This window comes from Nipponia nippon, unplaced genomic scaffold (assembly GCF_047370975.1).
Source record: "Nipponia nippon isolate SJK-2023a ecotype South Korea unplaced genomic scaffold, ASM4737097v1 scaffold_3, whole genome shotgun sequence".
Lineage (NCBI taxonomy): Eukaryota > Metazoa > Chordata > Aves > Pelecaniformes > Threskiornithidae > Nipponia > Nipponia nippon.
In genome coordinates, this window is record NW_028262347.1 from 125,513,672 (window position 1) to 125,540,820 (window position 27,149).

At 46.2% G+C, this 27,149-nt stretch overlaps 1 protein-coding gene and 1 long non-coding RNA gene across 3 annotated transcripts in view; one reads left to right on the forward strand and one right to left on the reverse strand.

Moving 5' to 3' along the window:
• The window catches only part of LOC148054900 (uncharacterized), a 28,222-nt gene extending 16,680 nt beyond the window's left edge, over positions 1-11,542 (forward strand). The window contains exons 3-4 of the long non-coding RNA XR_015706580.1: positions 9,271-9,421; positions 10,667-11,542. This is a non-coding gene — a long non-coding RNA (uncharacterized LOC148054900). The remainder of the gene's footprint in view (positions 1-9,270; positions 9,422-10,666) is intronic.
• On the reverse strand, positions 9,315-26,874 carry CUNH10orf143 (chromosome unknown C10orf143 homolog). Of its 2 annotated transcripts, none has more exons than XM_087766453.1 (4): positions 26,526-26,874; positions 22,025-22,165; positions 21,831-21,896; positions 9,315-9,467 (listed from the first exon to the last, which is right to left on the reverse strand). In XM_087766453.1, the coding sequence occupies exons 1-4, from the start codon at positions 26,598-26,600 to the stop codon at positions 9,465-9,467; spliced, it is 285 nt and encodes a 94-aa protein (XP_087622579.1). In that variant the 5' UTR covers positions 26,601-26,874; the 3' UTR covers positions 9,315-9,464. The 2 variants fall into 2 exon arrangements, with proteins under 2 accessions (XP_087622579.1, XP_087622578.1); XM_087766452.1 differs by lacking the exon at positions 9,315-9,467 and adding an exon at positions 13,122-18,088 and having other exon boundaries at positions 26,526-26,871.
• Positions 26,875-27,149: the final 275 nt, after the last annotated feature.

A 27,149-nucleotide genomic window follows, 5' to 3' on the forward strand; every position in this document is an offset into this window, starting at 1 on the left:
GGCCAAATAAAGCTCTTTTTCATAGCAAACCCCAAGCCAGAGGAGGTTCTTCTGCAGATCACCTGTGACATTTTCATTATTTATTCAGTTGCTCCTGAACTTCTGCAACTTGTAAACTTCAAGCATGCGGATGCGTGGCTCGTGCTTTCCACGAGCGCCGTACCTTCAGTCCATGAGCTGGAACGATTTAATTCCCTTTTTGGCACAGGGACCCGGGGTGCAGGTTTCCCGGCACCGTCTCTGTGCAGGTGCTGTGCACGGCCGCAGTGCTGGATTTTTTCATTTTCCTCCCAACCTTCGGAACAAATTCTCCTTTTCAAAGTCTTCACCCCGTGGGGCTCTAAAATCATAACAATTAATGCTGGAAAAGACTCCTGAAGCCACCTAAGCCATCCCTCCTGCTAGGGCAGGATTGCTCAAGCATGCAAAGAAATTAATGGGGAGGGAAGGCGCGGGAACTAGGCAGGGACCTCATCTGAAACTAAAGTTGGGTGAAAAAGTTGAAACTACTTGAAGCAGCTATTTTAGGGGAGGCGGCAGAGCTGCGCTGTTGCCTTCGTGTTTGGTGGTTACTCTGGAAGCAGCTGTAATCACAAGCTTGCCCCCACTTTAACTCCTGTTTCAGCTCTTGCTTCTCTTCCTTATTTGTACTTTTTCATGAAGCCTGATTTTGTAGCAACAAGGGGTAATCTAAAAGACTTACAATATTCAGTGTTTATCACCTATTTCAGAGACATTAAGCGGCTATAAATGCATATGAAATATCTTTGGCGGATTCGTTGCCTGTTAAGCAATGTGCTCTTCCTACGTTTCTAATTGCTAGCAGGAAAAATAGGAGGAATTTGTTTACCAGCTTCCTGCATAATATTCAGACATCTGGAGCTGCTAGGTCTGGGTGGCATTCCTGGGGGAGAGAAGATACATCAAGGACAATTAGACAACTTGGGATCTGCAGCCTAAAGGGAATATGCCCAAACACGGCAAACAGCCCCACGACGGTGGCTCCGGCACTGGCCGAGCCCCGGTGCTTGCCCCACGCACCCAGCCACCCTCGCTTGGTTTTTCTGCCCTTCCTTCTCCCTCAGATGCAGTTTTTTCCCTGCTCCCGTTTATCATCTCCTTGAAGAAACCTGTTTGCCATCGCTGCGTGCCGGGGAGCCGCCGGTGCTGCCCCTGCTTGCGTGGCGCGGCTGATGGAGTGGCCTGTCGCAGTGGGGGGAGAGGCTCTGATGGGGGATTCCTGACCTGCCGCTTTTCGCCACCCTCGGGAGCATCGGCTCCGTCTCTGTCCCTTATTTGTGGGCAAATTTTTCCAAAGCAGGGGCGGTCTCCTCAGAAAAAATAATTTTTGTGAAGCACATACTTTATGCCTGTATCACTTAAGGATGCTTTCGACTCTATTTAGGGAGCGTAAATACGTACTCTTTTACGCATCCGCGCTGCGTCAGCCCTCGCCACGTCTTTCTCCTGTAACGGGCTTGCAGGTGCAAACGCTTGCATTTTTGTGGCTTCCTCTGGGCTTGTGCCACTCCTCAAAAATCTAGGGACCACTGCATGAAAAACGGGGAAACGCAGTCCCGCGGGGATGCTTTCTCATCTGTGACACAGATGGGTTATTGATGATATTCTCTTTCCTTATTTAACTGCTTGAGATCATCCGAGAGAGATGCTGTGGATTGATTTAAATCAGTGAGTCAAGTAACTGCTTTTAATCATGACTTAAATCAAAAAGTGAGAAACCTTGGTTTAAGTAATTGATTTTTTAATTTGCTTTGCATTGGTACTTTTTCAGTTTCCTAAATAAAGGTCTGTCCCCTTTGGCGATGTGCGGGAACAAAAATTCACTTTGTAACAAATGGGGTGATATTTTTTTGCCAAAGACTACGTAGTATCTGCTTATGTATTTTGTGAACATACTTTTATTCAAATTTTATTTTTACATAAAACCCATTTCTCTGCTTTATTTGTATTCCTTTTTTGTTGCATGTGTTTTACACTTCATTGCATCAAGCTGCAGCAGGAGAGGTGACTGGAACACAGCAAAGGGACAGAGCGGCATTTTTTCTTGGAGATCGTGGTTTTTGTTAGATGTATACCTGAGAAAAGATGCTGCAACATATTTGGCAGCAGGACATAAGGCTGAACTAATCACGGTTCGTTCTGGAGGAGCCTTTGGGAGGGCCCATGCACACCCAGGGAAGGGGATTTGTGCAGGGGCCGGGGGCTCCGTGCCGCTCCGCAGTCGCAGCCCCCACCGCACCGACCCCCTCGCCCTTTGCAGTCCAGAACTGGTAGATATCGTCCTCTCGCACATTTATACTTTTCTGAGCAAAGGAAAGAAGCGTTATTTTTAAATTCCAATTATTTTCTCAATTCCAGGGGAACTAGCGAAGCTAAAGCTGCACTTCCAGGCAGTTCAAAATCACAAGTAATTAGCATTAAAGTTTTCCAGCACAGTGGAGACAAGCACGTAGATTTGAACACCTGTAACGACCCGTGTTTGCTCTGCCGAGAGCCTGGGAAGGGCATCGAGCTGCCGAGGCTGTTGTGACAGACAGCGGTGCCGACGGGGCTGTCGGAGCCAGGCCCGGTCCCCCTGGTCCTGCACAGCGTTACCCTTTAGTTTTGAGCACCTGAGTTTCCTCGGTACGTCACAGTGCTTTCAGTGCTTGCTTTGAGACCTTTGTACAGGTTAATAGGTTTAATAGGTTGCGGTGACTTTAAGCCTTAGCACAGGTATTTGTACTTCCAAGTGATCCTGACCAGCTGGTGATGTATATAATGTATGTTTTCTAAATTTATTTCTTATCATCTCTGGAGAAGGAATGCAACTTGAATATAAACGTATTATGCAAATTGTGAGAGGACAGTACTCTGTGCCGGCTGTGCGTTAGGGCGAGCGGCTGGAAACCCTTTCCTTACCGGGTGGGAGAGCAGCAATGCTCAGCTCCACCTTTGCCACCAGGAGGGGAACGCTGCAGGTTTTATTCCCTCACATGTTCTGCTGAATATTTATATGCAGGTCATTGGAAAAATGTCGAAACTCTATGGACTTAATTCCTGGCAAGGATAGACGCGCGCTGTCGTTCCTGACTCGTAATCAGCGGGCGGCTGCTGCCGGGCTGAGGAAGCCAGCATCAAATTGAGGAAACGCAGGTGGAAAGAAAATCCAGGAAAGACAGAGGTTATGCTGCTGGGGAAGCAGGAGAGCTTCCCCACAAAATGCTCTCTCCATTCATAAATTATCAACTCGGACCACTTTCTGGTTGCTTTTCTACTTCAGGTGCTCATCTCCCCGTAATTGCGTATCCAGGAGGGGTGCGGTGCCGCTGGCCTGGGATTTATTCATTCCTGCTAATGATGCACCAACATCAAATTTATGTGCATTTGCTGCCTCCTCACTGGCTTACAGGTTTATTGTGTTTGGAAGAATCGGCTCTTAAAAAAGAAAGGGTAACTAGGACAGCTGCGGCGGCGTGATCTTGCTGGAATGCGGGACCGGGAGCGTGTCGCTCCTCCGGGATGCTTGTCCTGGTGGCACGCGCCCTTATGTTCGGAGCTCTGAATTTAGGGGTCCGGAGGAGCGGAGGTGCTGCCTCGGCCCTGGTGTCTGCTCCCCTGCCCGGGAGGAGCGGAGCCCTTGGCTCATGCCCACCCTTGCCGGGAGCCCCGGTGAGAAACCATCCCGCTCCTCTCTGCAGGGCTTAGGCCCCTGAAAGAAGCCAAAATGGGAAACTGTGAGTGACAGGGAGGGGAGGCACAGGGGGACCCCTTTGTAGCACCCAGAGGTTATTAATTTATCCGCCCGAGCGGTTTACTGCTATGGTTTTCCACCGAGGCACCTGAGCTTCTGAGAAGGCTCTTCTGCCAGAGCTGGTGCCGGGGCGGATTTGGGTGGGCATCGCTGCTTTTGGAGCAACGATAAAAAGGCTGCGTCAGCTCAGCCGGCACCCGGCTGCGGGTCTGCCCTGCTGGGGCGGGGGTCCTGGGCCGTGCTGGGGCTGCTGGGCGAGGGGGACGCGGACATCTGCCTTTGACTATCCACCCCGGCGAGTGGGCAGCTGAGTTATTGGTGTGGCCAAATGGTTACAGCTAACTCACGGGGGTTGGAGCTCACTCAGATCAAACTGCTGTGCCTCCTCCGCTGGTCCTCTGCTCCCTCTCCCACGGCAGGGGTGCAGATCCTGCCCAACGGCGGGCCGGTGATGCCTGCTCAGGACCCAGCCGTGCAGCATTTCACTGGGTGTTGAAGGAGGCCGGCGCTGGCAGCGCTCAGTAGTTTTCTGAAGGGCTGATCAATATTTGAGCCTATCTTTCGTTGCAGCTGACAGCGCCCAGCAAAGGTTACACCATGCACTTTCCCTCTAGATAAAACAGAACGTAATATCTTCTTTGAGCTCTTAGAATTGCAAATCGCCCGCTCCTGGAAGTGAAATACAGCGAGATAGGTGTAGGCAGCTTTGCCAGCATCAGGCAGGGCTGGTTTCCAGCAGAAACAAAACTCACACCAAGCCAGGTTCCTCCCCAGCAGCCTGCGCCGCGGCCCCGTAGCTTCCCCTCGCTGGTGCGAAGAGAGGCCGGAGCTCAGTGGGAACCCGCCGGCTTCCTCGAGGACCCTCGGCTCTGGGCAGTGTTTGACCCGCAGAGGCGGTGCTCAGGAGAAGAATTAAAACAGAGCAGAGAAAATAGAGCTGTACGTGCACAGGAGAGCCCAGGTAGCAGGGAGCACAGAGCGCGATGCTCCACCAGCGGTGCTTGAGCTCCTTCCTGTGGTGGCAATGATGAGTTACTTGTTGTGTACCACCAGCCTTGCCTCGGGAGGTCAGCCTGAGCGGACGTCTGTCTGGCCATCTACCCTCCGTCTTCTCCAGCCAGACCATTGCAAGGAGAAGAGCAGCCCGGCGATGCCAGGGGCTCTGCAGGAGGCGGGCAGTGCAACCTGCCCGTAGCCGCCTGCTCCGTCGGGCTACGCAGGCTGACAGGACTTGAGTTGCATGGTAGTGCCAACCGGTTGTGTAGCGGAGAAGCTCTTGGCCGGCCGTGTGGTCACTCGCGGCGTATTCCTTATACAATGCTATTTTATTACTGCAGTCGCACGTGTTTTCCCAAGTAGGAACGGTCAAATCGTTTGTACCGGGTATGTAAGGACGGAGCAAGGGGTCGACGAAGCGGCACACGTACCACAGGCGTGCCTGGCGCTGGTACAGGCGATGGCGAGGAGTCCTGGCCACAGGCAGCTCCGGGGGGACCCTGCCCAGCCCGGCCCCGGCCCCCGGCAGCGGGAGGCGAAGGCAGAGCCCCCGGCCCTGCCGCCTCTTCTCGCCGCATGGAAAGCGGCAGTAATTTGCAAGTTGTGCATGCAAATCTTCAAAAGAACAGAATTTGGCCCTTAATGTTCTTTTGATGTATTTTTTTGTATGCAAATAAGGTTTAATTTCTGAACTTTGAACAGTTTGCAGATTAGTTTATTAGAGTGTTGTATTATTAAGTTGTATACTCCTGGGGTCAGAGTGAGGCATTTGGAAACCTCAGCGAACGTTATTTGTTCTTGTTAAAAAAAGTCAAGAACTTCAGACATCTGGTATTCACCGCAAAAGCAGACAATCAAAACAGAGACATATTTGTAATCATACTCAGTAGTCTTTTTATGTGAAGTAATTACTAAAATAATCTAAAGACATGGATCAGATTATTAATGAAAATTATAGCCTGCAAACTACTGTAATATACATCTCTACCTTTCATAAAACAGACGGGAAACTGCATAATGTAATGAATAGCCCTGGGGTTGTGCAATGCCAGAATTCGTACTTTGAAATCTGTTGTCTCAGCTGATGAGCTCTAAGGGGAGTATTAGCAGACCTACTGCTGACTGGGCTGCGGATGGTAATTTTGAACTCTGCTCTTTCTATCTGATGTACTGATTTTGCTCTTTTTACACTAAAGAAACTAAGTATGAGTTATTAATGAATTCCTTTTAATATAAGCATTTATATGCATATAGCTGGGTAAAATTCAAAATAAGGTGGAAAACATCCAGGGCTAATTTGCCTGTATTAACAGGGGAACGGGAAGGGTAAGGCGAGCAGGGCCGTGAGCGGGAGCCTGCGTAGGCTCCCTGGGCGGTCAGGGGCCGGGCTGGCACCCTGACCTTCGTGGGCCGGGCCGTGGGTCACGCTCACCCGCGGTAGGTCGCTCTGTGGGGCCCTGCCGTACCTAGGCTGCCAAAGGTATCCGGAGTCCATGCGCTGACACGGGCACACGCCGGGTGCGACCCTGGGCCCCGAACCCCGCAGGGTCTGCGTCTGGGGCCACGCGTCGCACCGAGAGCAGCGGGGCGACCGCAAAACCTCGCAGAGGTGGCGGCAAACCCCTCCCGCGCTCCTGGGACAGGAGCAGCACAGCCGAGCAGTGGGAATTAAATGCCACCTCTTTGCTTGCCCTAATGAATATCTCACAGTGCAGAAATAGCTCTGCGCTAATGCGAAGTCTGGATTTTCAGCTACTGTTTAAGTTTCTCTTCTTCCAAAAGTGATGGCGAGGCGCAGTCCTGTCCCCTGCTTCCTCTTACAGCCGCCACCGACTTCAAAGGAAATCCTGCCGGCAAAATAGCTAGAGAATCATGTCAGTAGTTTATTTGCTCCCAAGATTAGATAATTAATGAAGACAGAATATTAAAATTACATTTACATAAAGCTAAGGGTAATCTTAAAGTGTTCTATTATTTCATAAATGACCCAAAGTTTGTAATGCATTTATAATCATGAATCAGGAGACGAACCCTTTCAAATAAGGAAGTACAATTTATAAGCTCAGCTTCTTTCATTATTTATTCATACTGCTGTTGAATCATCTGCTCTTCCAAACCTGTAAAGCCCCAGAGCTTGCTTTACCTGCCGATGCTATTGTGCGAGCGAGTTAAACCGAACCCTGCGCTCGAGCCAGTCCAAATTACACCAAGAGGTGAACTCCAAGCAGATCATTTTGCTGGGACCTAGTTATTCTGAGATCCTACGGGACTTCTGCTGTTCAGCTTTCCCTTCGTGTTTAGACACGTGGTACACCTGAATTACCGCCGACTCAGCGATGGCAAAACCAGACATTCACTACTTCCAGCATAAAACCATGGGAAATATTGATGCCTCTCTACTCTAGTACTGTATTTGTGGCAGGACGCTGAATGATTGCTATTAATATGAACGTGTGGTTTTGCTCGTTTCGAAATAAGCATCTCTCGGACATCGGAGTTTCCTTTAAAGCCCATGGCCCGGTCCCGGGCGCAGTACTTCTCCCAGCCCTGCAGCGCTGAGGAGGTGTTTTCATCGCGCTTGTGTCCTGTGCGAGCGCGGTCCTCGTGGGCAGCGAGGGTCGGCAGGATCCCCCAGGCAAACCCGGCCTTTAACCCCCAGGCTATTGCAGGAGCGTACCCCCGGCGGCCCTGCCCCAAGAATCCCCAATTCCTTGTCATAAAGGCCGGCGCTAAAACCGAATTGCCTGCCTGCTTTTCGGCGTATACAGCAACTTTTTTGTCAAGAAACAGGAGAGAAAAACTTTTAGCCCCTTTAGTTATTCTACAATAACTGTCACAGCCTCTGCTCTGGGAAAGCGACTTGCTGCACACCCAAGAAAGGCTGAGCAAGCGTCAGTCTACAGAGCGGCATTTTGTGACTCAGCTTTTAACAGAATTGGAATGGCTTCGACATGATGGTCAGCAAAATTGTCAAATGGGTGTAACCCTGGCAATTAAAGGTAGACAGAAAATTCAGACTATCATTTACTAACTATTCTAAATTATCTAATCTTCATTGAAATAGCATCTCTTTTCTAAATAACTCAAAATATTTATTTCCCTTTTCTTACAAACCCTTTTTAAAATTACTCTTCTGAATTCCTTTCCTTCTTGGCTTTTGCTCAGAAGTTCACGTTTTAAAAGCTTCACAGACTCTTTCCTTTGCGAGCTCCTGAACCGTGGACTCCAACCGTCTTTCCCTTACTGGGCATTTTTCAGACAGAGGTGTGGAGTCCAGAAAACTTGCTTTTATGTAAAGGCCTCCTATTACACTGATGAAAACCCCCTTTGCTCAAGGCTCGAACAGAGCAGCGTTCAGCAGGGTGCTGGAGGCAGCCCCGGGGGCAGCGGGCGCCGAGGAAGTCGGAGCGGATTCCCGACCCCTCTCCTTCTGGGGGCGAAGATGAGGGTGGGGGCGAAGGCCGACGCTCGGGAAGGCGTCCGCAAGCAGAGGGGGCCTTTTGGTGCGAGCTGGGAGGCAGGCGAAGGGCTTTGGCTGTGCTCTGCCTTGTGGCGAGGCTGCCGTGGTCAGCATTGTGAAATGTAATGTGTGGCCACGTCCCACCAAACCGGTGTCTTGCTTTTCCCCGGGGCGTGGGCAAGCCTGGCTTCGGGCGCCCGTGAGAAAGGGAGAGGGGGTGTTGACATCTCTTCGTTACTTAAGGCCTAATTCATAACAATGTGTGTTTAACCAGGCAACTCGGTGGATACAAATCTCATGCTTGGGAAATAACTTGCAGAATCAAGGTCTTAACTCTGACGTTTTGGGTGATCTTTATTTAATGGTTTCGGCCGAGAGGGTCCTGCTTTCTCACCCAGCTGGCATTCTGTCCTTCCTAGATGTGGCAATCTGAAAGCCAGTCCTGCAGTTTTAACTTTTCTGCTTTGAGCTCTCTTTCTCAAACTTTCTATCCATTTCCTTATTTTCGTAGATTTTTATTTGCTGCGATCCTGCAGAGCGGCTCCGAGCGCTGCTATTTTAATTTGGAAATAGGGCAGATTGCATATAGCCATTTTCTTCCTCCTTCCCTGCGTTTGTGCTTGACCAAGGGTGGGCCGGGAGGCCGCGGCGGGGGTCTCACGCCTTGCTGCCGTGGGTGCGGGTAGGCGGCAGACGGCTTTTCTCCTGCACGCCTGGGACCGCGCCGTACGCTGTCAGTTTGCTTCACTGCTGCAGCAGCAGAGGTGGAAGCAAGGGGATCGCTGGTGAAGGGCAAGGATGCGAGGGATTATCCACAACGCACAGCTTCCATCGCTCCGTGTGCGGCTGCTTATGTTAATGCAATTAAGGGGTAAATGTTAACAGCGTGGTGTCAGGCTGGGGGGGAAGGCTTTCACAAGGCGCTGGACGGAGCCTCCAGCACAGCCGGGCTTGCAGGGCTTGGACAATCGGGAAGGGGAAGAAAGTACAACGTGAACTGCGCGCTACTGTTTTAATGCTCTGACGGACGATTTCATCGTAATTGCTCTTATTATTTAAGGGCCGTGCCTACCTGGAGCCATGGCTGGCCATCACTGGGTGGCAACGCAGCCGGTGGGGAGGCATCCCACGCTGAGCGCCGCGGAGGGAAGCGCAGGCTGCGCTCGCATTGCTGGCTCCGCAGGTCGGGAAAAATCGTCTTGCTTCTGTAGGTCTGTATTCCATCTGCAGCCCTCCTGAAACTTCACAGGCCTCTCACTGTGCAATTACAGGAGGATTTTAGTCTGATTATACATTAAAAACTCCCCTCCATAAAGAAATGCAAAGATCAGAGACATTTTCTTTTAAGTGTTACATTGAAATTTGAACACCCCTGCTGCTTATTACAAAATGTTTCTACAAGGCACTACGCAACTCGTAGACTTTATATTTTCATTGTTAGCCTTTTCTTCTTTTCTCTTTTTAAGCATTAAATCCGAGCATTTCACTTCCACCCACTTTCTTTTTTACTGAAATGCATGTTATGGAAGTTTTAATTACAGCCTGAGCAGAATGCATAGTCACAAGTCACTGTTACGGATAGTGTTAACAGGAGTAAGAGAAGCAAACCCAAACAAATAGTAAATGACATTTTTGTCCTTCAGATACGTGAAAATGTGAATGCAAATTCTATAGTCTTATTTTTTCTGATCCCCACTAGTCTCTAATCTTATCAAATATACATTCCCATATTCTGAGTCAGTCCGATAAAGCTGCTTGCTATAAACAAGTTGCATTAGATTTCGTAGAGCACATTTTCCTAGTAAATCCAATTTCACAATCTTTTTCTGGTGACATATTAGCCATTCCTTAGTATATAAAATGTTCTTTGAATATTTTAACTGCTGCGTCCTACACCACCACATAGCATAACGCAGTGGCACTGTACGCTGTCTTTCTTTAGACGCCGGTGTTTGTTGGCAACGCGGTATCGTGGTACGGTACGCTCCTTGTTCACCCTGCCGGGGCAGAGATAAGGAACGCTCCCCAGTAAACGCCCCGGTTACCAGTACCTGCCTTGCCGCGGCGCATCGGCACGGTTAGCTTTTGATACCGCTGTTTGTCTGTGAATGGAGGTGCCTCAAGGTTCGTAAATCTGTATGCAGTAGTATGGGTTCTCCAACAGCAATTCATTTTAATTATGTGAGACATAAAAAGACCACCTACAGATGAGACAATACAGCTGTAAGATTCTCAAGGTTACTACGGGGAATACTTCATAACTGAAGTATGTTTTCCCCAAGGAATTATACTACCATTTGATTTAATTTTTAATTTTTACATTTTAATCAAAAATAGATCAAATGGTGGTGTTATCTCCTGGGAAACATACTTCAGATATGAAGCAGTCCATGTTCCTTTTAAATATGTAAAGCTGCCATTTATGTATAACTCATGAATGACACCCTGTGTTGCAGGCAAATATCACGCGGTGATTTCTATATTGTTTCAGTAACAACACTATAATCATACACAAATATCACCACACCTGCTTCTGCAAAGCAAACGGCATTAAATAGTACGGACTTCGGAAGCTAATGCCATACGGAGCCAGTGCTAAGTGAGAGCCCCCGGGTACGGAGCGCGGGCGCGTTAGCGTTGGCAGGGACCGTGTCCCACGGGGCGGCTGAGCACAGGCAAGGCGGCGTTCAGGTTTCTGGAAGCTTGTGTTTGAACACTCGGATGGAGAAACACGGTTCGGTACCTTACAGCGCGCAACGCAGCCCAGCGTGTGCACGTCTGGATGTCGCTCGCGGTTTGCAGACCTTACACGTACATTGTCACCGAACAGCAAACGGGTTTTTAAAGCTGGCGAGGACATCTTGTTCGACGGAGGATGAGGTTCGGATCAATTAACGCCTATTTGATCTTCCTGGGATTTTTTTTTTTCATCTGTGTTTAAGAAGAAAACAAGACGGCCAACGTCTGTCTTGCTCACTTGAGACAGCGTGGGGAACAACTCAGGAGAGGAGCAGCGGGTGAGTCCTGCTGCCCCTTGCCGTGGGACGTCGCCCGCTGTTTTTTCTTTTCCCACCGTGCTTTCTTGTCCGCCGCAGCGGTTCAGCGACCCGCCGGTCCCCGGCAGCGGGAGGCCCTCGGGCTTCTCGCAGCAACGCGTGTGTTTTTGCACGCGCGGTGTTTCTACGCAGTTATCCCGCAGGGAAGTTTCATGGGTGATAAAACGTCAAGGTGTAACTCTTAATTTTATAATTGCTGCCAGTAATCAAGGCAAAAATAATATTACTAATGTGTGACTATTAATCTGCTAATACAGGATATCACGTTATGTTCTCGGGAACCACCGTACCGTGTTCTCGGGAGAGATGCTGAAGTTTTAATATGCATACAGTTTTCCAAACTAATGTAGACATAAACACTATTTGTTTTTAAATATATTATTTTCAACCTATATGTTGTATATTTTTCTTGTCTTCGCGCCTAGTCGTATACCGACTGCCTTTAAACCCCACATACTAAACCCAAAGTTTTGTTTTTCCATCTTTTTTTGGCAGTCCAGATGACAAGTCGACGGGTAATTGTCATCAAATGAATAGTTAAGCGAATGCTAGTACCAGAGTCAAAAGCAACTAACCTAGTACAAAAATTTCACATAACATAATGTATTTATTATTTTCATCAATGTTACATTTATCCTACCCCTTTCACGTTCGCTCTTGCGCTTCTTGCTACTTCAGACGTCAAACCAGGACTAATTCTCGTCTCGTGCTTCATCTGCTTCACCTTTATACAAAATGCACGCACAACGCTATCCAGCCAAAATCCTGTTCGTCCCTCAGCAGACAAAGCTCTTTACCCTCAATACATGCAGGAACAGGGGACAAAAGAAGAAAAAAAAGCAAGCAAAAAATTACGCCCGTTTCAGGATTGCCGTTCCCGAGGACGGCCGTTTGCTTCCCGGGACGGCCAGCCGGCACCGCGGGGCCAAGGGCACGCTCCTCCAAGGCAGACAGCTAAAACCCATCTTCTCCAGAAAGGAATGAATGCAAGCAAGCAATTAAGGTAACGTGCACTTATTTATCAACCAGGTTTTGTTTTATTTTTTGTAGACTTTTGCAGAAATGGCAAGTTAAGGTAAGGGCTGTAAAGGGCGGCGTGCACCCCGCACGCGGTGTGACATCCAGCCTTGCAACAAGCGGCCCTCACAGCGCGAGGCAACCGACTCTTCTGGGATGGGAAGAGGTGAACGACGGCGCTCCGGCACCCGGCAAGCCCAGGTGTTACGCTGGACTAAGCTTCGTCTGCGGCAGGGAGCAGAGGCTGGCCGAAGGGGCAGCCCGGGGCCGGGCTCCCGGGGGGGCCGGCGGTGCGGCCGGAGCGAGCCCCCAGGGCAGGCTCCTCGTGGAAGAAGCCGTTTCACGGGCGCCGACTGCGCTACCGGCGGCAGCAGCGCACAGCAAGTGGCAACGGGCGGGGGATCTGCCCCAGAACCACACCGCTGCGGAGCGGAAGGATAATCTGAACAGAGCAACAGCCTAAGGAATCACGGTTTACACTCGTGAAGGTATCCAGACACCCACATTTCTACTGCAGTCCACAGGAACTTGGGTCTGATCCTCAGGTGTTCCAACCAGGTGAGGAAAAACAAAATCTGGGGGCGCAGATGGAGAGGGATCAGTTGAAAAATATTAATGTTTAACTCTCTTTAAACCAAACCTGTAGAGGAATGGCTTTGTTTCAAAGTATGCATATCATTCATACACCTGGCCCATGAGGGGGAACCGCCGCGGGGGCGATGCGGCACAAACGAAAGGGTATGCAATATAAACTGCAAATGTATTTACGTTTACACCTCGGTGTCCGCAGAACGCAATTCAATTATTAACGGAATAACAAAACCAGCCCATTTCATACTGTAGCCAAAGTGGTGTTTAATGCTGCTGCTTTACTAAGTAACAATTTACAAAATACAAAGTTAAAAATATTGGATTATACCATTTTAACCTGAATTAAAAACAGACCATATGCCTCTTTTACTATATACATGTAAATAAAAGTATCACTCAGGTTATCTTGTGTACAAACCACAGTATTAGGAAATATAGAGAGTGTATAATTTTTATCAATAAAACAAAATTCCACAGTTATACAAGGTGAAGAAAAGTCTTACAAAAATAATTTTGTGGTTCTACTGCAGATTTGACGCAAATCTGCTTTAAAGAAACATTCACCTGTCCCAACCTGCACGGCATCCATCTGTACCTATTCCAGCAGCTTTATGACTCTGACAACTCCTGAAACAAATTACAAACACAGCACATCTGTTTTTTTAAAAATACCACGATTATAAACCTTCAATATATGAAACTATTCAACTACAATTTGCTTGCATACTGGCTGATTTATAAATGCATTCCTTACCCCATCTGAAAGTATGGGGGACGGAATCACCTCCTAGCCCAACCTCCTTCGTTTTGAAGTTTATCCAGAGGTGGATGCATTCTCATTCGTGAAAAAAACAGAAACGGTGATGTTTCTAACGAGCTAAACACGCTTCCAGTCAGCTGGAGAGGCCGGTTACCGCTTCCGAAGGCGTCAGGCCAGCAGCCGCCGTGCGAGGACCCGGCAGGCGCAGGGACATGCAGCAGGTCCCGCTCTGATGAATGCCCGGACGTCGACGGGCTCAAAGCGAGCAACGCCCGTTCTTCCACTCGGGGATGCTTCACACGGACTGTAACCGAAACGTGTGTCTGTCCAGAACACTCCATCTGTCAGCAGCAGCATTCCCAGAAACGTAAGGAAAAATCTGTTCAAGATTTGTGAGCACTTCCAAGTTTTTGTGAGGACTTACGGCCTCCCACAAGGAGGAGGAATGTAGAACGCTTAGGAAAAGGCACAGCGCCGTTACCCCTCTGCCTCCTGCCTTCAGCTGCAGCTCCCAAAGGTTTCTTCACTTTTTGTTTTACGTTGTAAGGCAACTCAAGGAAAAGAGAAAGGAGGGAGCTGCCACTTTTGACAAATACTAGGAGGAGTATCCTTACACTGTGTAAATGAAGTATGAGTAAACACACGCACTCGAATTCTAGTCATACAGGAACTACTTCGTAAATATTGAAGGTACCAATGCTTAATAAAACGAGCAAAGTCAAGTTTAACATTCTCCTGAGAGCCAATGCATTTTTTATATAAACAAACAATAGCAATGAAAAAAATACTTTTGGAAACTATTGACATTTTCATAATTTCTGTGATATCTGATGTTCAAGGCTTAGCTATGAGGCAAGAAAGGATGCCCACAACAAAACCTGATACAGAACGCTGGGTTTGTGTTTGTAAAAAGTCTTTCTATTCAATACGCGTCCTGTGTCTTGGATGCTTCCCACGCGCCTGCCTGCTCCTAGTCCCTGCAGCACGTAGGACACCGAGCTAGGTGCTCCCGTCTGACCCGGCCTGGTGCTTTTGCAGCTAAATAACTAGGGAAGGCTATCCTGGACGCTGAAATGTTGGGGATGCAAAAATTGAAACACTTATCAGCTCTAAAGGAACAGAAAGATACAGATGGGTTTTCACAGATCTTTGCTAAGGAAGAAAGGCGTCACATGTCTGTATCAAAACCTTTTTTTTTAAATACTCTTTCATTACAGATTGTGTTACGATGCAGCAGAGGTGGTAACTGCCAAGTGTTTTTCATTTCTATTCTAACGTATTTTATTGACAACAGTGTAACTGCATGAAAGCGGTAACTGGGATAGGCTGAAAATGAGAGGCGTTAACCTTCCACTAGCTAATCCATTCCTACACCCCTTTTTGGAGCTCATTCTCAAAACAGATGGAATTGGTAGGGGAACGGAGGGGGTTTTATTTAATTGTTATTATAGAATTGATCTGACATATCCTATACTGTGCTCCTGGAGAATGCAAAAGGCTATAGTTAAAAAGAACCCTACTTGCGACCTTTTCACTCAAGTTTAGTTTCTGTAGCACAGCATTTAGATGTTCAAAACGTACATGTGAATAACACAACTACTAATCAGCTAGACTTGATGTAAACTGCAGCATCCCATTTTTAACAGTGTAAAGAAAGTACAACAGGCCTGTGTTCACACTGCAGGCTACAGTCCTCCTCTTTTGGTCAGCCGTGTAGATGCAGTCGTCGCCAAGGACGGTCTCGAGAGTCAGGGTGGATAGCGTAATAAAATACCTGCACAGTGACCAGTAACCATGGGAAGACTGATATGAAAAAATTACATTAAAATCGAACACTAGTATGACTTCATCAGCCTCTGTAATGCAGCCACGAACTGTGACCAGTCCTGTGGTTTATGTACGATCAGATTTTACAAAAAACAAGTAATGGTTACTCTAAAAGGAGAAGAATTAAAAAGAATGTGGCACAAAACCTACGAGGACCATAAGGAAAACCAGTTGGTTCTCGTTTTTACCATATTCCATACCAGATTAAAATACAGTTAAGTTTAAAGCAAACAGAAGAAATATATGCACTGGTATCTGTGAATTCTTAACGTGGTAAAATTTGAGTTATTGAAATGAAAAGCACCCTTTTGGTTCGGTAATCCCTAGACATATCCCCCGGGTTTTAAACACGATGGCATACCGCTTTGCTCTAATAGATTCTAGCAGAAAACTGTTCCATCCTGGAGTCAAAGTCTACTTTTGATATTCTCTTCTTTCGATACCCTCAATTTTGACCATACGCTGTTCTGCTAATCGCTCCTCGTCCTACATTTTACTTGATGAAACATAACAGGTTTTGAGTCATTTTGCAGTAACGGAACTTTCAGATACCTTTTACCCTCAAGCAGCTACTTCAGCTTTCACAGCACAGGAACTGATGCTTAGCCATTTTCTTTTGGTTGCTATTATTACCAGGATTTTTAAAAAACAAGGGTTGGAAAATGTTGTAAAAATGAATGGCCCACAAAATATGATCTAGTTATCTTGGTAACAAACACGCAATTTCAGTCTTTAGAAAACATTTTGTATTATTATTTTGCACTAGTTGATAAACTCTGATATCAGTATAAGGGAATTTGCTCATCACACTACTGTTTCAAGCGAGGATATGTTCCTTTCTAGCTTGGACAGATACAACTGCTTGCATCAACCTGTACTGGGAGTAGGAGGATTCAAGATGAGTTTCAGATCTTCAAGGTAACAGGGACAATACAGTTTCTGAAACTGCTGTGTTTCTTGGAGATTTGATCTTTTAACAGATGGTACTGTTCTTGCAATTGAAGAAAATTTTGAAGTGTCTGAAAAATTCTGCACTTTGAAAATATTTATTTTCTAGGTAACTAAAATTTATATTGGCTTGGAGGAAACTTATTCTTTCCTAACCAAACAGCTCCATGACAATTTAGTGCAGGTCTGCTTTATAGATTTATTTACTCATATATTTCTTAGCTGAATTCAGTATTTATGTGATATTCATATATTTATGAAGAATACCTCCTTAATAACAGTCAACTTAGTGCTAGCTGCAACCCCCCACACAATATGGGAAGCGTTCTAGGACACTGAAAAACCTTTGTTTAAGGATTTTGCAGCCTGATAAACCCCACTGGGAAACTAACCTTTAAAAGCCTGTCACGAGATTTTTTTGTGACTTTGGAGCTACCACTTTAATTTCAACTGGCTACTGGCTGCTCTCAGAACAGGAGAGGCCAAACGCTGTCATGCCTGCCCTGTCTGGTTGGGGCTGAACTCTGCCCGAAGCTGAGCGGCAGCAGGGCACAGCTATAGCTCAGCAGTTCTCCAGCCAGGGGAGATTGCTTTCTTTGTGAACTTTGGCAGGTCGCAGCAATTTCTCTCCAATGCAGAGGGTTAGCATACTGCCATTCAGTTCTGAGCTCTCAGGACCCTTCTGCCTAAACCAGAGCAGCCACTGAAGTGTCACAGCCAAACAGCACAACACGGTTATCTCAGAGTCTAAAAATCTGAATGTGTTTAAAAATTATATAGTCCTATATACTGGCAAAACGTAGGTGAAATCATTTGTGACAAGCCAATAAAATCACGTTGGATGACAAGCTTAAGCCTTTTTAAACAGATTTGTTCTAATATCGCAATAACTGGAAAGACAGAGTCAGGGAGTGTCAGTTGGTACCTTCACAACGCTGTGAGAACTCCACAGAGCTGAATTACTATTCATCTTTGCTTTACAGAGGGTTATTCAAATAATACTGCTTTTTCTATTAGGTATTTACCTGCCACATTCATAAACTCTGCTTGTTATAAACACACTAGAAGTTTAGCGTATAAGATACCTGAATTGGATGCAGATTTTGGATTTAAGCATAAGTTTCAACAGGATTTTTACTAGCCTTCACAGCTGAATAGCCATCTAAAAATGAGGATGTTTCTGTCCTCCGATTTCTGCATGCATATGTAGGGCTGAGCTAAAACTGCAGGCCCCGTACCCACGTAAATGGAAGGACTGCTTTCTAACAGTATCAGAGAAAGCGCCCGAGAGAGACAGGAAAATCTCTGGTATCAACATGATCTTTGGCCTAGTCCCAGATAAAGACTGGGCCAAGGGCCAGATCAACTTAACTATTCTAAAACATTAAATCAACTTTTTTTTTTAACATATACTGAGCTACCTTAAAAGCAGAAGCGTTTTTTCAAGTGTAAAAAACAATGATATTGTGCATAAAAACATAATTGTGCACTGAAAGAGTAACACATACAGCAAACTGCTATATGCTGACTACCACACACAAATCCACGCCGTGAGTGAACGTACAGATACCCAGCTGTACAGGGTTCACAGGTGCGTCTTTAGAACTTAAAAAGAAAAGCAGTGTTGCTGATCTGTCGTCTCTCAATTCCTAGAAGCCCAGGATATGATTGAAGTGTCCCTGAAATGACAAAATTTCATGTCACTAAAAATTATCTCATCAAAACCTTAAGTCTTTTCCTCAGTATGTGTTTTCAAACTTTATTTTAAAAGAAACTGACGGTTCCACTAACTGCGTGACGAATGTTCCCTTTTTTTTCCCTGAAGGGCTAGTGGACGACTAAAGAGCCTGGACGGTAAAGGAAATGTTCAGCGTAATCTGTATAAGCAGCATGACTGAGTTATGATTACTTGTTTTGCACATGAAGTTAAAATATACCCATACAGAATACAGACAATTTTACCATCATACTTGTATCTATAACACCAGATCCCTTATTCTATGTAACCATTACATGTTTAAAGATTTTGAGGGTAGAACAGAAATTTACTTTCTGGTTGGCAACTTTCATTTTAAGCTCAAGTCTGCATTTGTTTATATCACCTTGTATTTGTTTAAAGAATGTAGTCACAGTAATACTTTTAGAACAAAAAAAGTGTTATCTCCAGTTATCACGTAACACAGAAAAATCTCAAGGATGGTGATGTTGTTCTCCCTGCCCTGAAATCCTACCTAGCCTCCTCCTAGTTCACACCACTTCTTCCTCTTCTTCTAAGTCTCTGCCTAAATAGTCAATAACACATTAGTCCAAAGCAAGCTTACAAAAAATGCAACTAAAGCAGTACACTTTTCTCGAATTGTGGTTTAATACACTTCTTATTCCTTCCGAAGCATGTGGTATTCATGTAACGTAGAAAAAGAGGTCTAAAAGTTAAGAGAGCAAACCTAATAGTGATAATGTCTTCAAATACATGTTGAAGTTCACAGCACGTACGGTAGTGACACAGAAAAATGTGTTCAGGAAAGCTGATGTCAGTGAAGTTCCTCACATGGCTGATTAGCTCCATAAATATTAGCATTTCTTGATGCAAAATACAATCCTGATAAGACTACCCACAACAATGAAAAACTGTCTCAGCCCAATACGCTTTGTGTTTGACTTGTTCCAGTTTGGATGTTTGAATTTATTTGAATTTCCCTGCTATCAGTAGAATAAAGCTGCTGATAGGATTTTAACATTATTAGTGATTATGGAAAAAAATTACACTATTCTTTATCTTGCTATCTGTAGGCTCCTCCCTTCTGTTCAGTTCGGCTGTTCTGAAGGACTTCCATGATGCATGTCGCTCGCTGTGACAGTCTCTGATTTCCCTGAAGTGAAATTTTAACTGCGCAGAATCTGAGCTCTTACCGGCTTACTAGATATTATACTCTAAAGATAAGCTTTTTATTATTTTAAGAACGAAAATAGTTTACTAACGTAATTCCTACCAAATTTATTGAAACATAACTGTATTATCTGTTATGTTACTGGCCACAAATAACTGATTATCCAAAGAGAACGCAATTAACAAATCTATATGATCAGCTCATCATGGACAGCTGGAGGGGTTAGAGACGAATCACGCTGTGAATGCAAGGACACTGACACAAGCCAGTTTACATCAGGGTGGTTATGTCAGCTCAGCACCACACGAGTTGAACTATACCGGAACACAGTCCTGGCTGCTCTGGTCCTGTCTTTGTGTGGCGTTACGTCCAAACTAGCAAACTCTCCTCACAGGAACTGGGAGCCAAAGAGAGTCCCTCCTCCCTGCAAGTCCAAGCTGTCAGTGCAAAAAATATCTTTCTTTTACCCAGATTGTTCCAGTCCCATGACTCAAATAACAGAGAACTAAATATATACACTAATGTCATTATGCCGTTACCAAACATTGTATGTTACTCCTTAAACTCTAATTTGTATTTGACATTTTGCAACTCACATGGGTAAACTCTTTCCCCCACTACGGGGTACATGATGGAAAACAGAATCATATTTAAAATCAGTCATACTTAAAATCACCCTGCTTTGAGCAAAGCATTTTCCATTTCAACTCAACAACGTGAGGCTAACTTAGCAAGAAGTCTAGCGAGTAGCTCCACAAGGGCGCTAGATTTTTATACCGCTACCTTAAGTTTCTAGATTGAAAGCACAGGACAGTCAAGTAGAAAAATTGTTTAGTGTTGAGATTCCAGTTCTCACTGAGTAAAGTTAGCAAGTTGTCTTCCTTGTTTCTTACAGCTGTAGTTGAAAAGCATTAAAAAGTGAAGAGAATAGGTCACCCATTATAACCAAACTTCAATACGTAAATGTTTGTGGAGGAGGTGAATGTTACCCCCTCAAGTTCCCTGGTTTTTATCTCAAGTTCATTACTAGGCCATAGGAAAAAAATGTCAGGCTAACCTGAGTTAAAATAGAAATGGTGTTATTTGGAATTACAGTATTTGTACTCATGTTTTGTAAAAGAAGTTGTCATTTTCCAAAATTAAGTGGTCACTGATATAGAAGAATTTTACAAACTCTAATGTTGTCACTGTAATTCTGGAATACAAAAAACCTGACTTCTTAATGTGCCAATTTGGGTTTTAATCCCAAGATGTTCTCTTCTTTTTTGGGTTTTAATCCCCGAGATGTTCTCCGTGCCCCCAAAGACTGTAACAAGTACAAACTTGGTAACCCACCTATGTGGTCCTACTGTTTTCTATATTCCTAAAGTCAGCCCTGGATCTGGTTTCTATTTTATTTTTAAAGATGAGCAGAAATAAGTTAACACGGTAAACATCTTTTCAGTCACAGCTCCTGACTTATGACAGCAACCTCAGTCTCATAGCATTCAACAGAAACTTTGCCATTAATTCCATCAAATCAAAGATTTTGCTCTAAACGTTCAGCCTTTCTGGAGAAATGCACGGCATGCCCTCACGCCCCTCCTCTTTTTTGGCTCCCTAAGGAATGCTGTGCCATGGTTCAAAAGGACGCAATGGATGCAAAGAAAAGCCAAGGGTAGCTCCCATGCATTTAAGAAACTTCCTAAACTTTCATTAGACAATTTGCATGAAAAATGGAACGGTAGGAATACCATAACCTCCTTCACTATTACCAGCCATTATGTCTTCAGGGATCTGGCCTTCTATACAGGGGAAAAAAAGAGAGTGGTGAAGATCACCATCATCCCTTAGCAGGAGATTCTAGCGCTACTGCTGCAGTATTATGGCATACTTCACAGTGCCAAATCACAGCTGCGACTACAGCCTACATAAACAAAAAACCACAGGTTTTAAACAGCTTGCTTTGGACGCCAAGAGGCGCCTATTTGAATCAGCTCAGAAGTCAGCGCTATTTGGCTGTCCAAATACTTGCACTGTTTTTCAGAAAAGTCAAGTTGTCTGTGCCGAGCTCTGATTGCTACTGGTTCTTTAGCTAGCTCGTTTAAAACTAGCTCTGGTATGTCTACAGTGTTATATTCTTAGGCTGTCTCTACTCTTTGGAAAATAAGTATCCAATTAGAGGAAAAAATAGGACATAGAATGGGATTCCTGAATATTTTATTACGATCCAGTAAATCAAGGAAGATATAAAAATGGGGTAGAGGAAGTTGTATGTTACTGTCTGCTTCACTTACTTCCTAAACTCTGCTTTTTGGAGTGAATTTGAAAAATGTGTTCACAGTCTCCATATTTTCCAACTGCTGCTGGAAACATATTAGTTTGTGCTCCGCTGGCGTACCTCAGAAATGCTAAATCAATCTGCCTTCTTTTATTTACATGCTTTATTCCTGAGAAATGTAATTGTGGTTTTTATTAACTTTATGTTTTATGGATCTAATACTTAAGAACAAGTCTATCTTTTATGTCACAGAAAGAAGGTTAATATACTTACAGATTCTCCAGCAATACATCTTGGGCAAGGCTGGGTAGTACCTCTGCTTCCATGGTTTTCAAAAATCTAATGAACAAAATCATATAGAAAGCCATCAAAAAAAAAGGCGGGGGCAATTATTTGCAGTTTTATTATAAAATGTATTTTAAATGTGTTCTTCTAAAAAATAGCTGCTGTTGACAGCGTAAACATACCATTGAATTTTGCTTTGTCTTTGTAGCCCAAGGACCACAGTCAGTGGAGATTTTCTGTTTGGGATCCAGCTCCATGGCACAATCAATGAGGCGAGCATCAGACTCATTTGGAATGGTTTCTAATGGCTTGCACACTCGTTTCTGAAAGAACCAAAAGCAATACTTACACGTCTTTGCAAGGCATAGGCCATTGAATACAAGTTTTCAGGACCGTATTGTTTATGACTGATAAGGATCTTGCATTCATTTGGAAGAACAGTAAGATAGTAACAGACTACCAGACACTAGGCCAGAACACCAAAATTTTGTATTTAACACTGCATCTCATGCTGGATGAGCAGGGAAATCTGCAGATCTCACTAAATGTCTCTGTGCCTCAGCTTCATAAACTGGGGATAAAATGCCACCGGGAAAAGAGCATACTTCACCCTCCATTAACGTATAATTTAGGATGGCGTTTATCAAAGGAACGGATCAGGGGAAGTTGTGTGAAATGACTAATTACATCAAAGAAACGGAAGGAAACTGCTGAAGCCAAGTCAGACAGCTATGAAGACATATTTTGGAATGGTTTTGTATCTTTCTCTGAGTACTGTCACCTTTCTACAGCTTTCCATTGCTATATAACCAATTAACTTCCCGCTCTTGAAGCTCTACCCCGAGCTGTTACACGGGGATGTCCTGTGAACCAACGGCACTCCGCCTCCGGAGGAAGGGCTGGCCCATCCAGGGATGTCCTGCTCACAGTGCTTAGCGACCCAGCGCGAGAGCAGAGGTCCCCAGAAACACTGCTGGACTGCCCCGCGAGAACCAGGGCAGGAACTGGTGAGGTTAAGATGCAAGTCTGTGGAAGACACCGACTGGAAACCTTAAGAAGAATATCCTTGGCCTGTGCCTGCTATCCCACGCAACTGGAGGGCTATCTAAACCCCAAGGGGCTCCTTGAAATTGTAACAGCAAATTAACAGAATAATGGGAAATTTCAAAACTGACACAGACGTTTCAGGGTCTGACTCTGAATTCCAAAGAGATACAGATGCTTTTGAAATCTTTTTCTGATGCCTTTCTGAGCAAACTTTGTTTAAGGAATAACAATATTCGATCTCTTTCACAAGCATATGATTTCACAGGCAGAAGTGCTGCCACAGAACTAACAGACTACTGAAGCATGGAAACTAAACTTAAAATTTGAATATGTTAAGCAAAAATAAAATGGATCAATACAACAGGAACCTCAGCGGAAAGCAGTTGAAACGAGAACACTATCAAGGAATACAGGATATTTGGATGGAAAGTAAATCAAAAAGTGAAATATGTATCGTACTAAGAAAGTGAATAATATAATAACAAAAAGTCTGAGAAGGTCCTCTAACGATAGACCGCCTTCCACTGGGAAAACATTCTCTTTCCTTTGTTGCTGCAGAACTCGTCCTTTATTAAAAGGTACGGCGTAGTGGTACAGCAGCGTAACTAGCGAGATGTGCGAGACGAAGGGGAAAAGGGAAAAAATGATTTACTGCCATACATCAGAAGAAATTCGGCTTATTAAAAATAAAATCAAGGTATTGTTTTTTGGGAGGGTTTTTTGGGGCTTAGCATCAGTGACAGGAATTCGGCATACTGAGTAGATGGCTGACAAACTTCTCATACTGATGCCAAGACAATTTGTGGAAGTTTCTAGCAGAGGCTGGCTTCAGGGAAGACTTCACTCCCTGGGATTCTCTCTCTTAGGAAAGAAACAATCAATACATCAATCCGGCCTGCGCACAGAATGCACTTAGTGCGGGATTCAAAGAGCCTGTGATTAATAAGGATCAACGAGCTAGCTATTCAAAAGGCAAGCAAGGATGTCATCAAAATGACTACTTTTGTTGGGGAACGATCATGCTATATCCAGCTTGGAAACGTACTTCAAGACAAGCAGCAGCAAATCACATGCTGTCCTACAACAGGCAGACAACAGGTCTCTGCAGAGAAGATACTCTCTCACTTTGTTTTCCAGCTGGAAAGTCCTGGAAAAACACATGCGTTTTCACTGATGCTGAAAGGATAAAGGCCTCACAGATGCTGCTTTTCACAAACAGTGAAACTAAACTGGTGCAAACACTAGCTACCTCGAAATAACTAAAGTAAATGCAACTGAAAACATTTTTAAGAAAGACTACCACTTGTTTTTTTTTTTTAATTTGGCTGTAAGATTTGAACGACCTCCTATAAATTTAATATGTTCATCACAAGCAATTTCTATTTTGTTTACCACATTTTTAAAAGCCAGGCTAGCTTCTGTTTTGTGTTTCATAAACAGCTGATCTAAACCAGGTCTCCATCCAGCCCAGCTTTATTTAGTTTAGCTCCACAGGATACCTTCATGGAAAGGACAAGGCTGGCCGTGTGTAGATGCTCCCCGTTATTAGGGGCCAGCTCCCTACTGAAAGAGGTGCAGATGGCTCAGTTCGGGGAAGCAGAAGGAACGTGAGGTCCATGCAGGTCCTTGTTCTGGGAAACTTTGCTCGCAGCCCCGTCCGAACCAGAACACGCCATGTGAACTGTTCTGGCCTTGAAAATCTGTCATTCTTTACTGGCCTCTGAATCCAAACACCTTAAAACCAGGACAACATCAGTGAGCTCCATCCTAAAGCAAGTTTCTGAAATACATGCAAATAGCTACATCAAAGTACAAACGAAAATCGTATGTACATATATGTACCATACAGGAGGAGCTGAGGGAGAGCAGAAAAAACTGTAGGGAATCTTCCCCCGTTACAACAGCCACCAGCACAGCACACTGCATGACAGCGGCGCCAAAAAGGGTGGTTAAGACCTCAAAAGAGTTGTCTCCTCAAACGCAGGGATCAGTCTTCACTTAGTTGAGCTGAGTTTGGAGCTCCCATCCGCGAGCGGCCGATTCGGTGATAACATCTCTGCCAAGGTCGGCTACAGCGCTCGTAATGACTTCAAGCCCCAGCGCTGGCAATGGCTTAAAACCCAACAGGACAGAATCTCAAGAGGAAGAGTGACAAACGTGCTGATATTAGACCTAAAATGTGCAAAACTGTACAGCGTCACAGCTGTACGAGTTAGAAAGTAAAGCACCTTGTCTGCGTTGCCACTAGGGCTCATGCTGTTAGCTAAAATCTAAAATAGAAATAGTTGTCAGTTATTTGGCTAAACAATCCCTGCACCGCAGCGAGCGGGTACCAGGAGATGGAGAGCACAATCTGATGGGGACGCATCGCCTCAGCAGTCAGAAAGGTTAAGCGTAGGTGTTTCACCTCCTGTCTGCGATCGAGCACGTGGCTGCAGCAGCGCAACCGTTCACTTAAACTCATTAAGCCGTGATGACTCAGTTGTAATCTGGACCACAACAACTGCCGTTATAGAAAAAAACCCAGCCTCTTAATGTCTTGTCGAGGCTACTCTCCACAGAAAACGTTCTGAATGGTAATAAAAATTCCCTTCTGAAACTGCCTTGCAGAGCTTGACTGATGCCTTCTGCTATCCACAGAGGTGGCGACCGCAATTCTGAGTTGTTCTCTGTTCACAGAAGTTTGAGAAGAATTGTATCTGGTCTCCAGACAGCTGGCTCGTTAACGCCTTCATTAACGGACAAACTGCAATTCATGAACTGGAAGAAAGCTATTATTTGCCTCCCTAACCTCAAAACCAGGAGAAATTCCTTCTTTCCTATGTAACCTTGTCAGTCACAGTCACAAAGTTCACTGAACAGATGCTTCTCTTCCTCCCCGAGAACGGTATTTCTCTGATAAATGAGGTTAGCCCCCTAACTACCCAAGTTTTTGCTCAAGGCACACACGAATGAGGAGGCTCAACTGGGGCAGAGCGTGACCACCAGGATGAGTTTTTCTTGGAGCTGCTGTTAAAGTTAACAGCTTGACACTTATTAGGATGAACGGTGCTTACAGGGTGGCGGGTGAGAGACACCTTGTTGGAGTTAATCTGACAGGAGAAATACACACGCACGGCAGTTTAGCTGAAATGGAAAACTATTCCAGAAGCGCAACATATAAATGCTAAACACAGCGTTCTTGGGAGGCTCGTCCCGGAGCCTGGGCAGCGGAAAGTGGATGGCATTAATAATGCCGCTTGGTAAAGAGGGTATGAGCCCCCCCCCCCAAAAAAAAGGGAAAAAAAGCTTGTTTAGTGAAATTCCACTCAAAACGCGGCGGGCGGGCGTGCAGACCCCCGTCTCCAGGCGGACCAAAAGCCCGGCGGCGCTTACCCAGCGCTAACTTCGTACCGCGGTACCCGCCCCGGCCCCCGCACCCGGCCACCTCAGCAGCGGCCGGGGGGGCCCCGGCCTCCCGCCGCGCCCGGGCCCCGGGGCCGCCTCACGGCCCCGCTGCGGGCCGGCGGCCTCCCGGGCTGGCGGCGGGACCCGCCGGGCTCGCCGAGGCCGCGCAGCCGCTCCCGCCCCGGTGCCGTGAGGAAGGGCCGGGCCGGGCCGCCGCCGCCTCCCGCCGCCTCCCGCCGCGGAACTTACGCGCTCCGGCTCCTCCGGCTCCTGAGCGCTCAGCGCCCCCCGCCGCCCCCGCGCGGGCAGCGGCAGCGCGGCCATGGCGGCCCGGGCGGTCTCCGCCGCCTCCGGACCCGCCCGCTCCGGGCCCTGCTGCCCGCCGGGGCGGGGCCGGCGCCGGGGCCGGCGGGGGGAGGCCGGTCCCCGCTCCCGCCTCGCGCGCCCGACGGGGTGACATCGCGGCCTCACGGCGGGCGGCGTCACTCAGCGATCTGACGCGGCCGCTCCGCGCTGATTGCGCAGGCGATGACGGCGCAGCGAGGTCCCGCGCCGCGCGGTCCGCACCGCCAGGTTGCTCCGTCAGCCCCCGCGCGTCTGACGCAACCTGCGCTCCGAGGGAGGGGAGGGACGATCTGACATCACCGGGGGTGTGCGGTCACCACGAGCCGTGTTACGAATTGGCGGTTTATTCCCTCGCCGAGTGTTTCGTCATTGGGTAACAAAAGAATTAAAAGCTGGGCGCCAGTTTTAAGCCCTCTTCAAACATCCGCTGACCTTACGTCCTCCAAGCCCTGCGCTAGGGTCCAACTACATCGCGTCGAACGCAGGTTGGGCTTTATTTTTCACTTTGAATTTCTTTGGGTTTTGGTG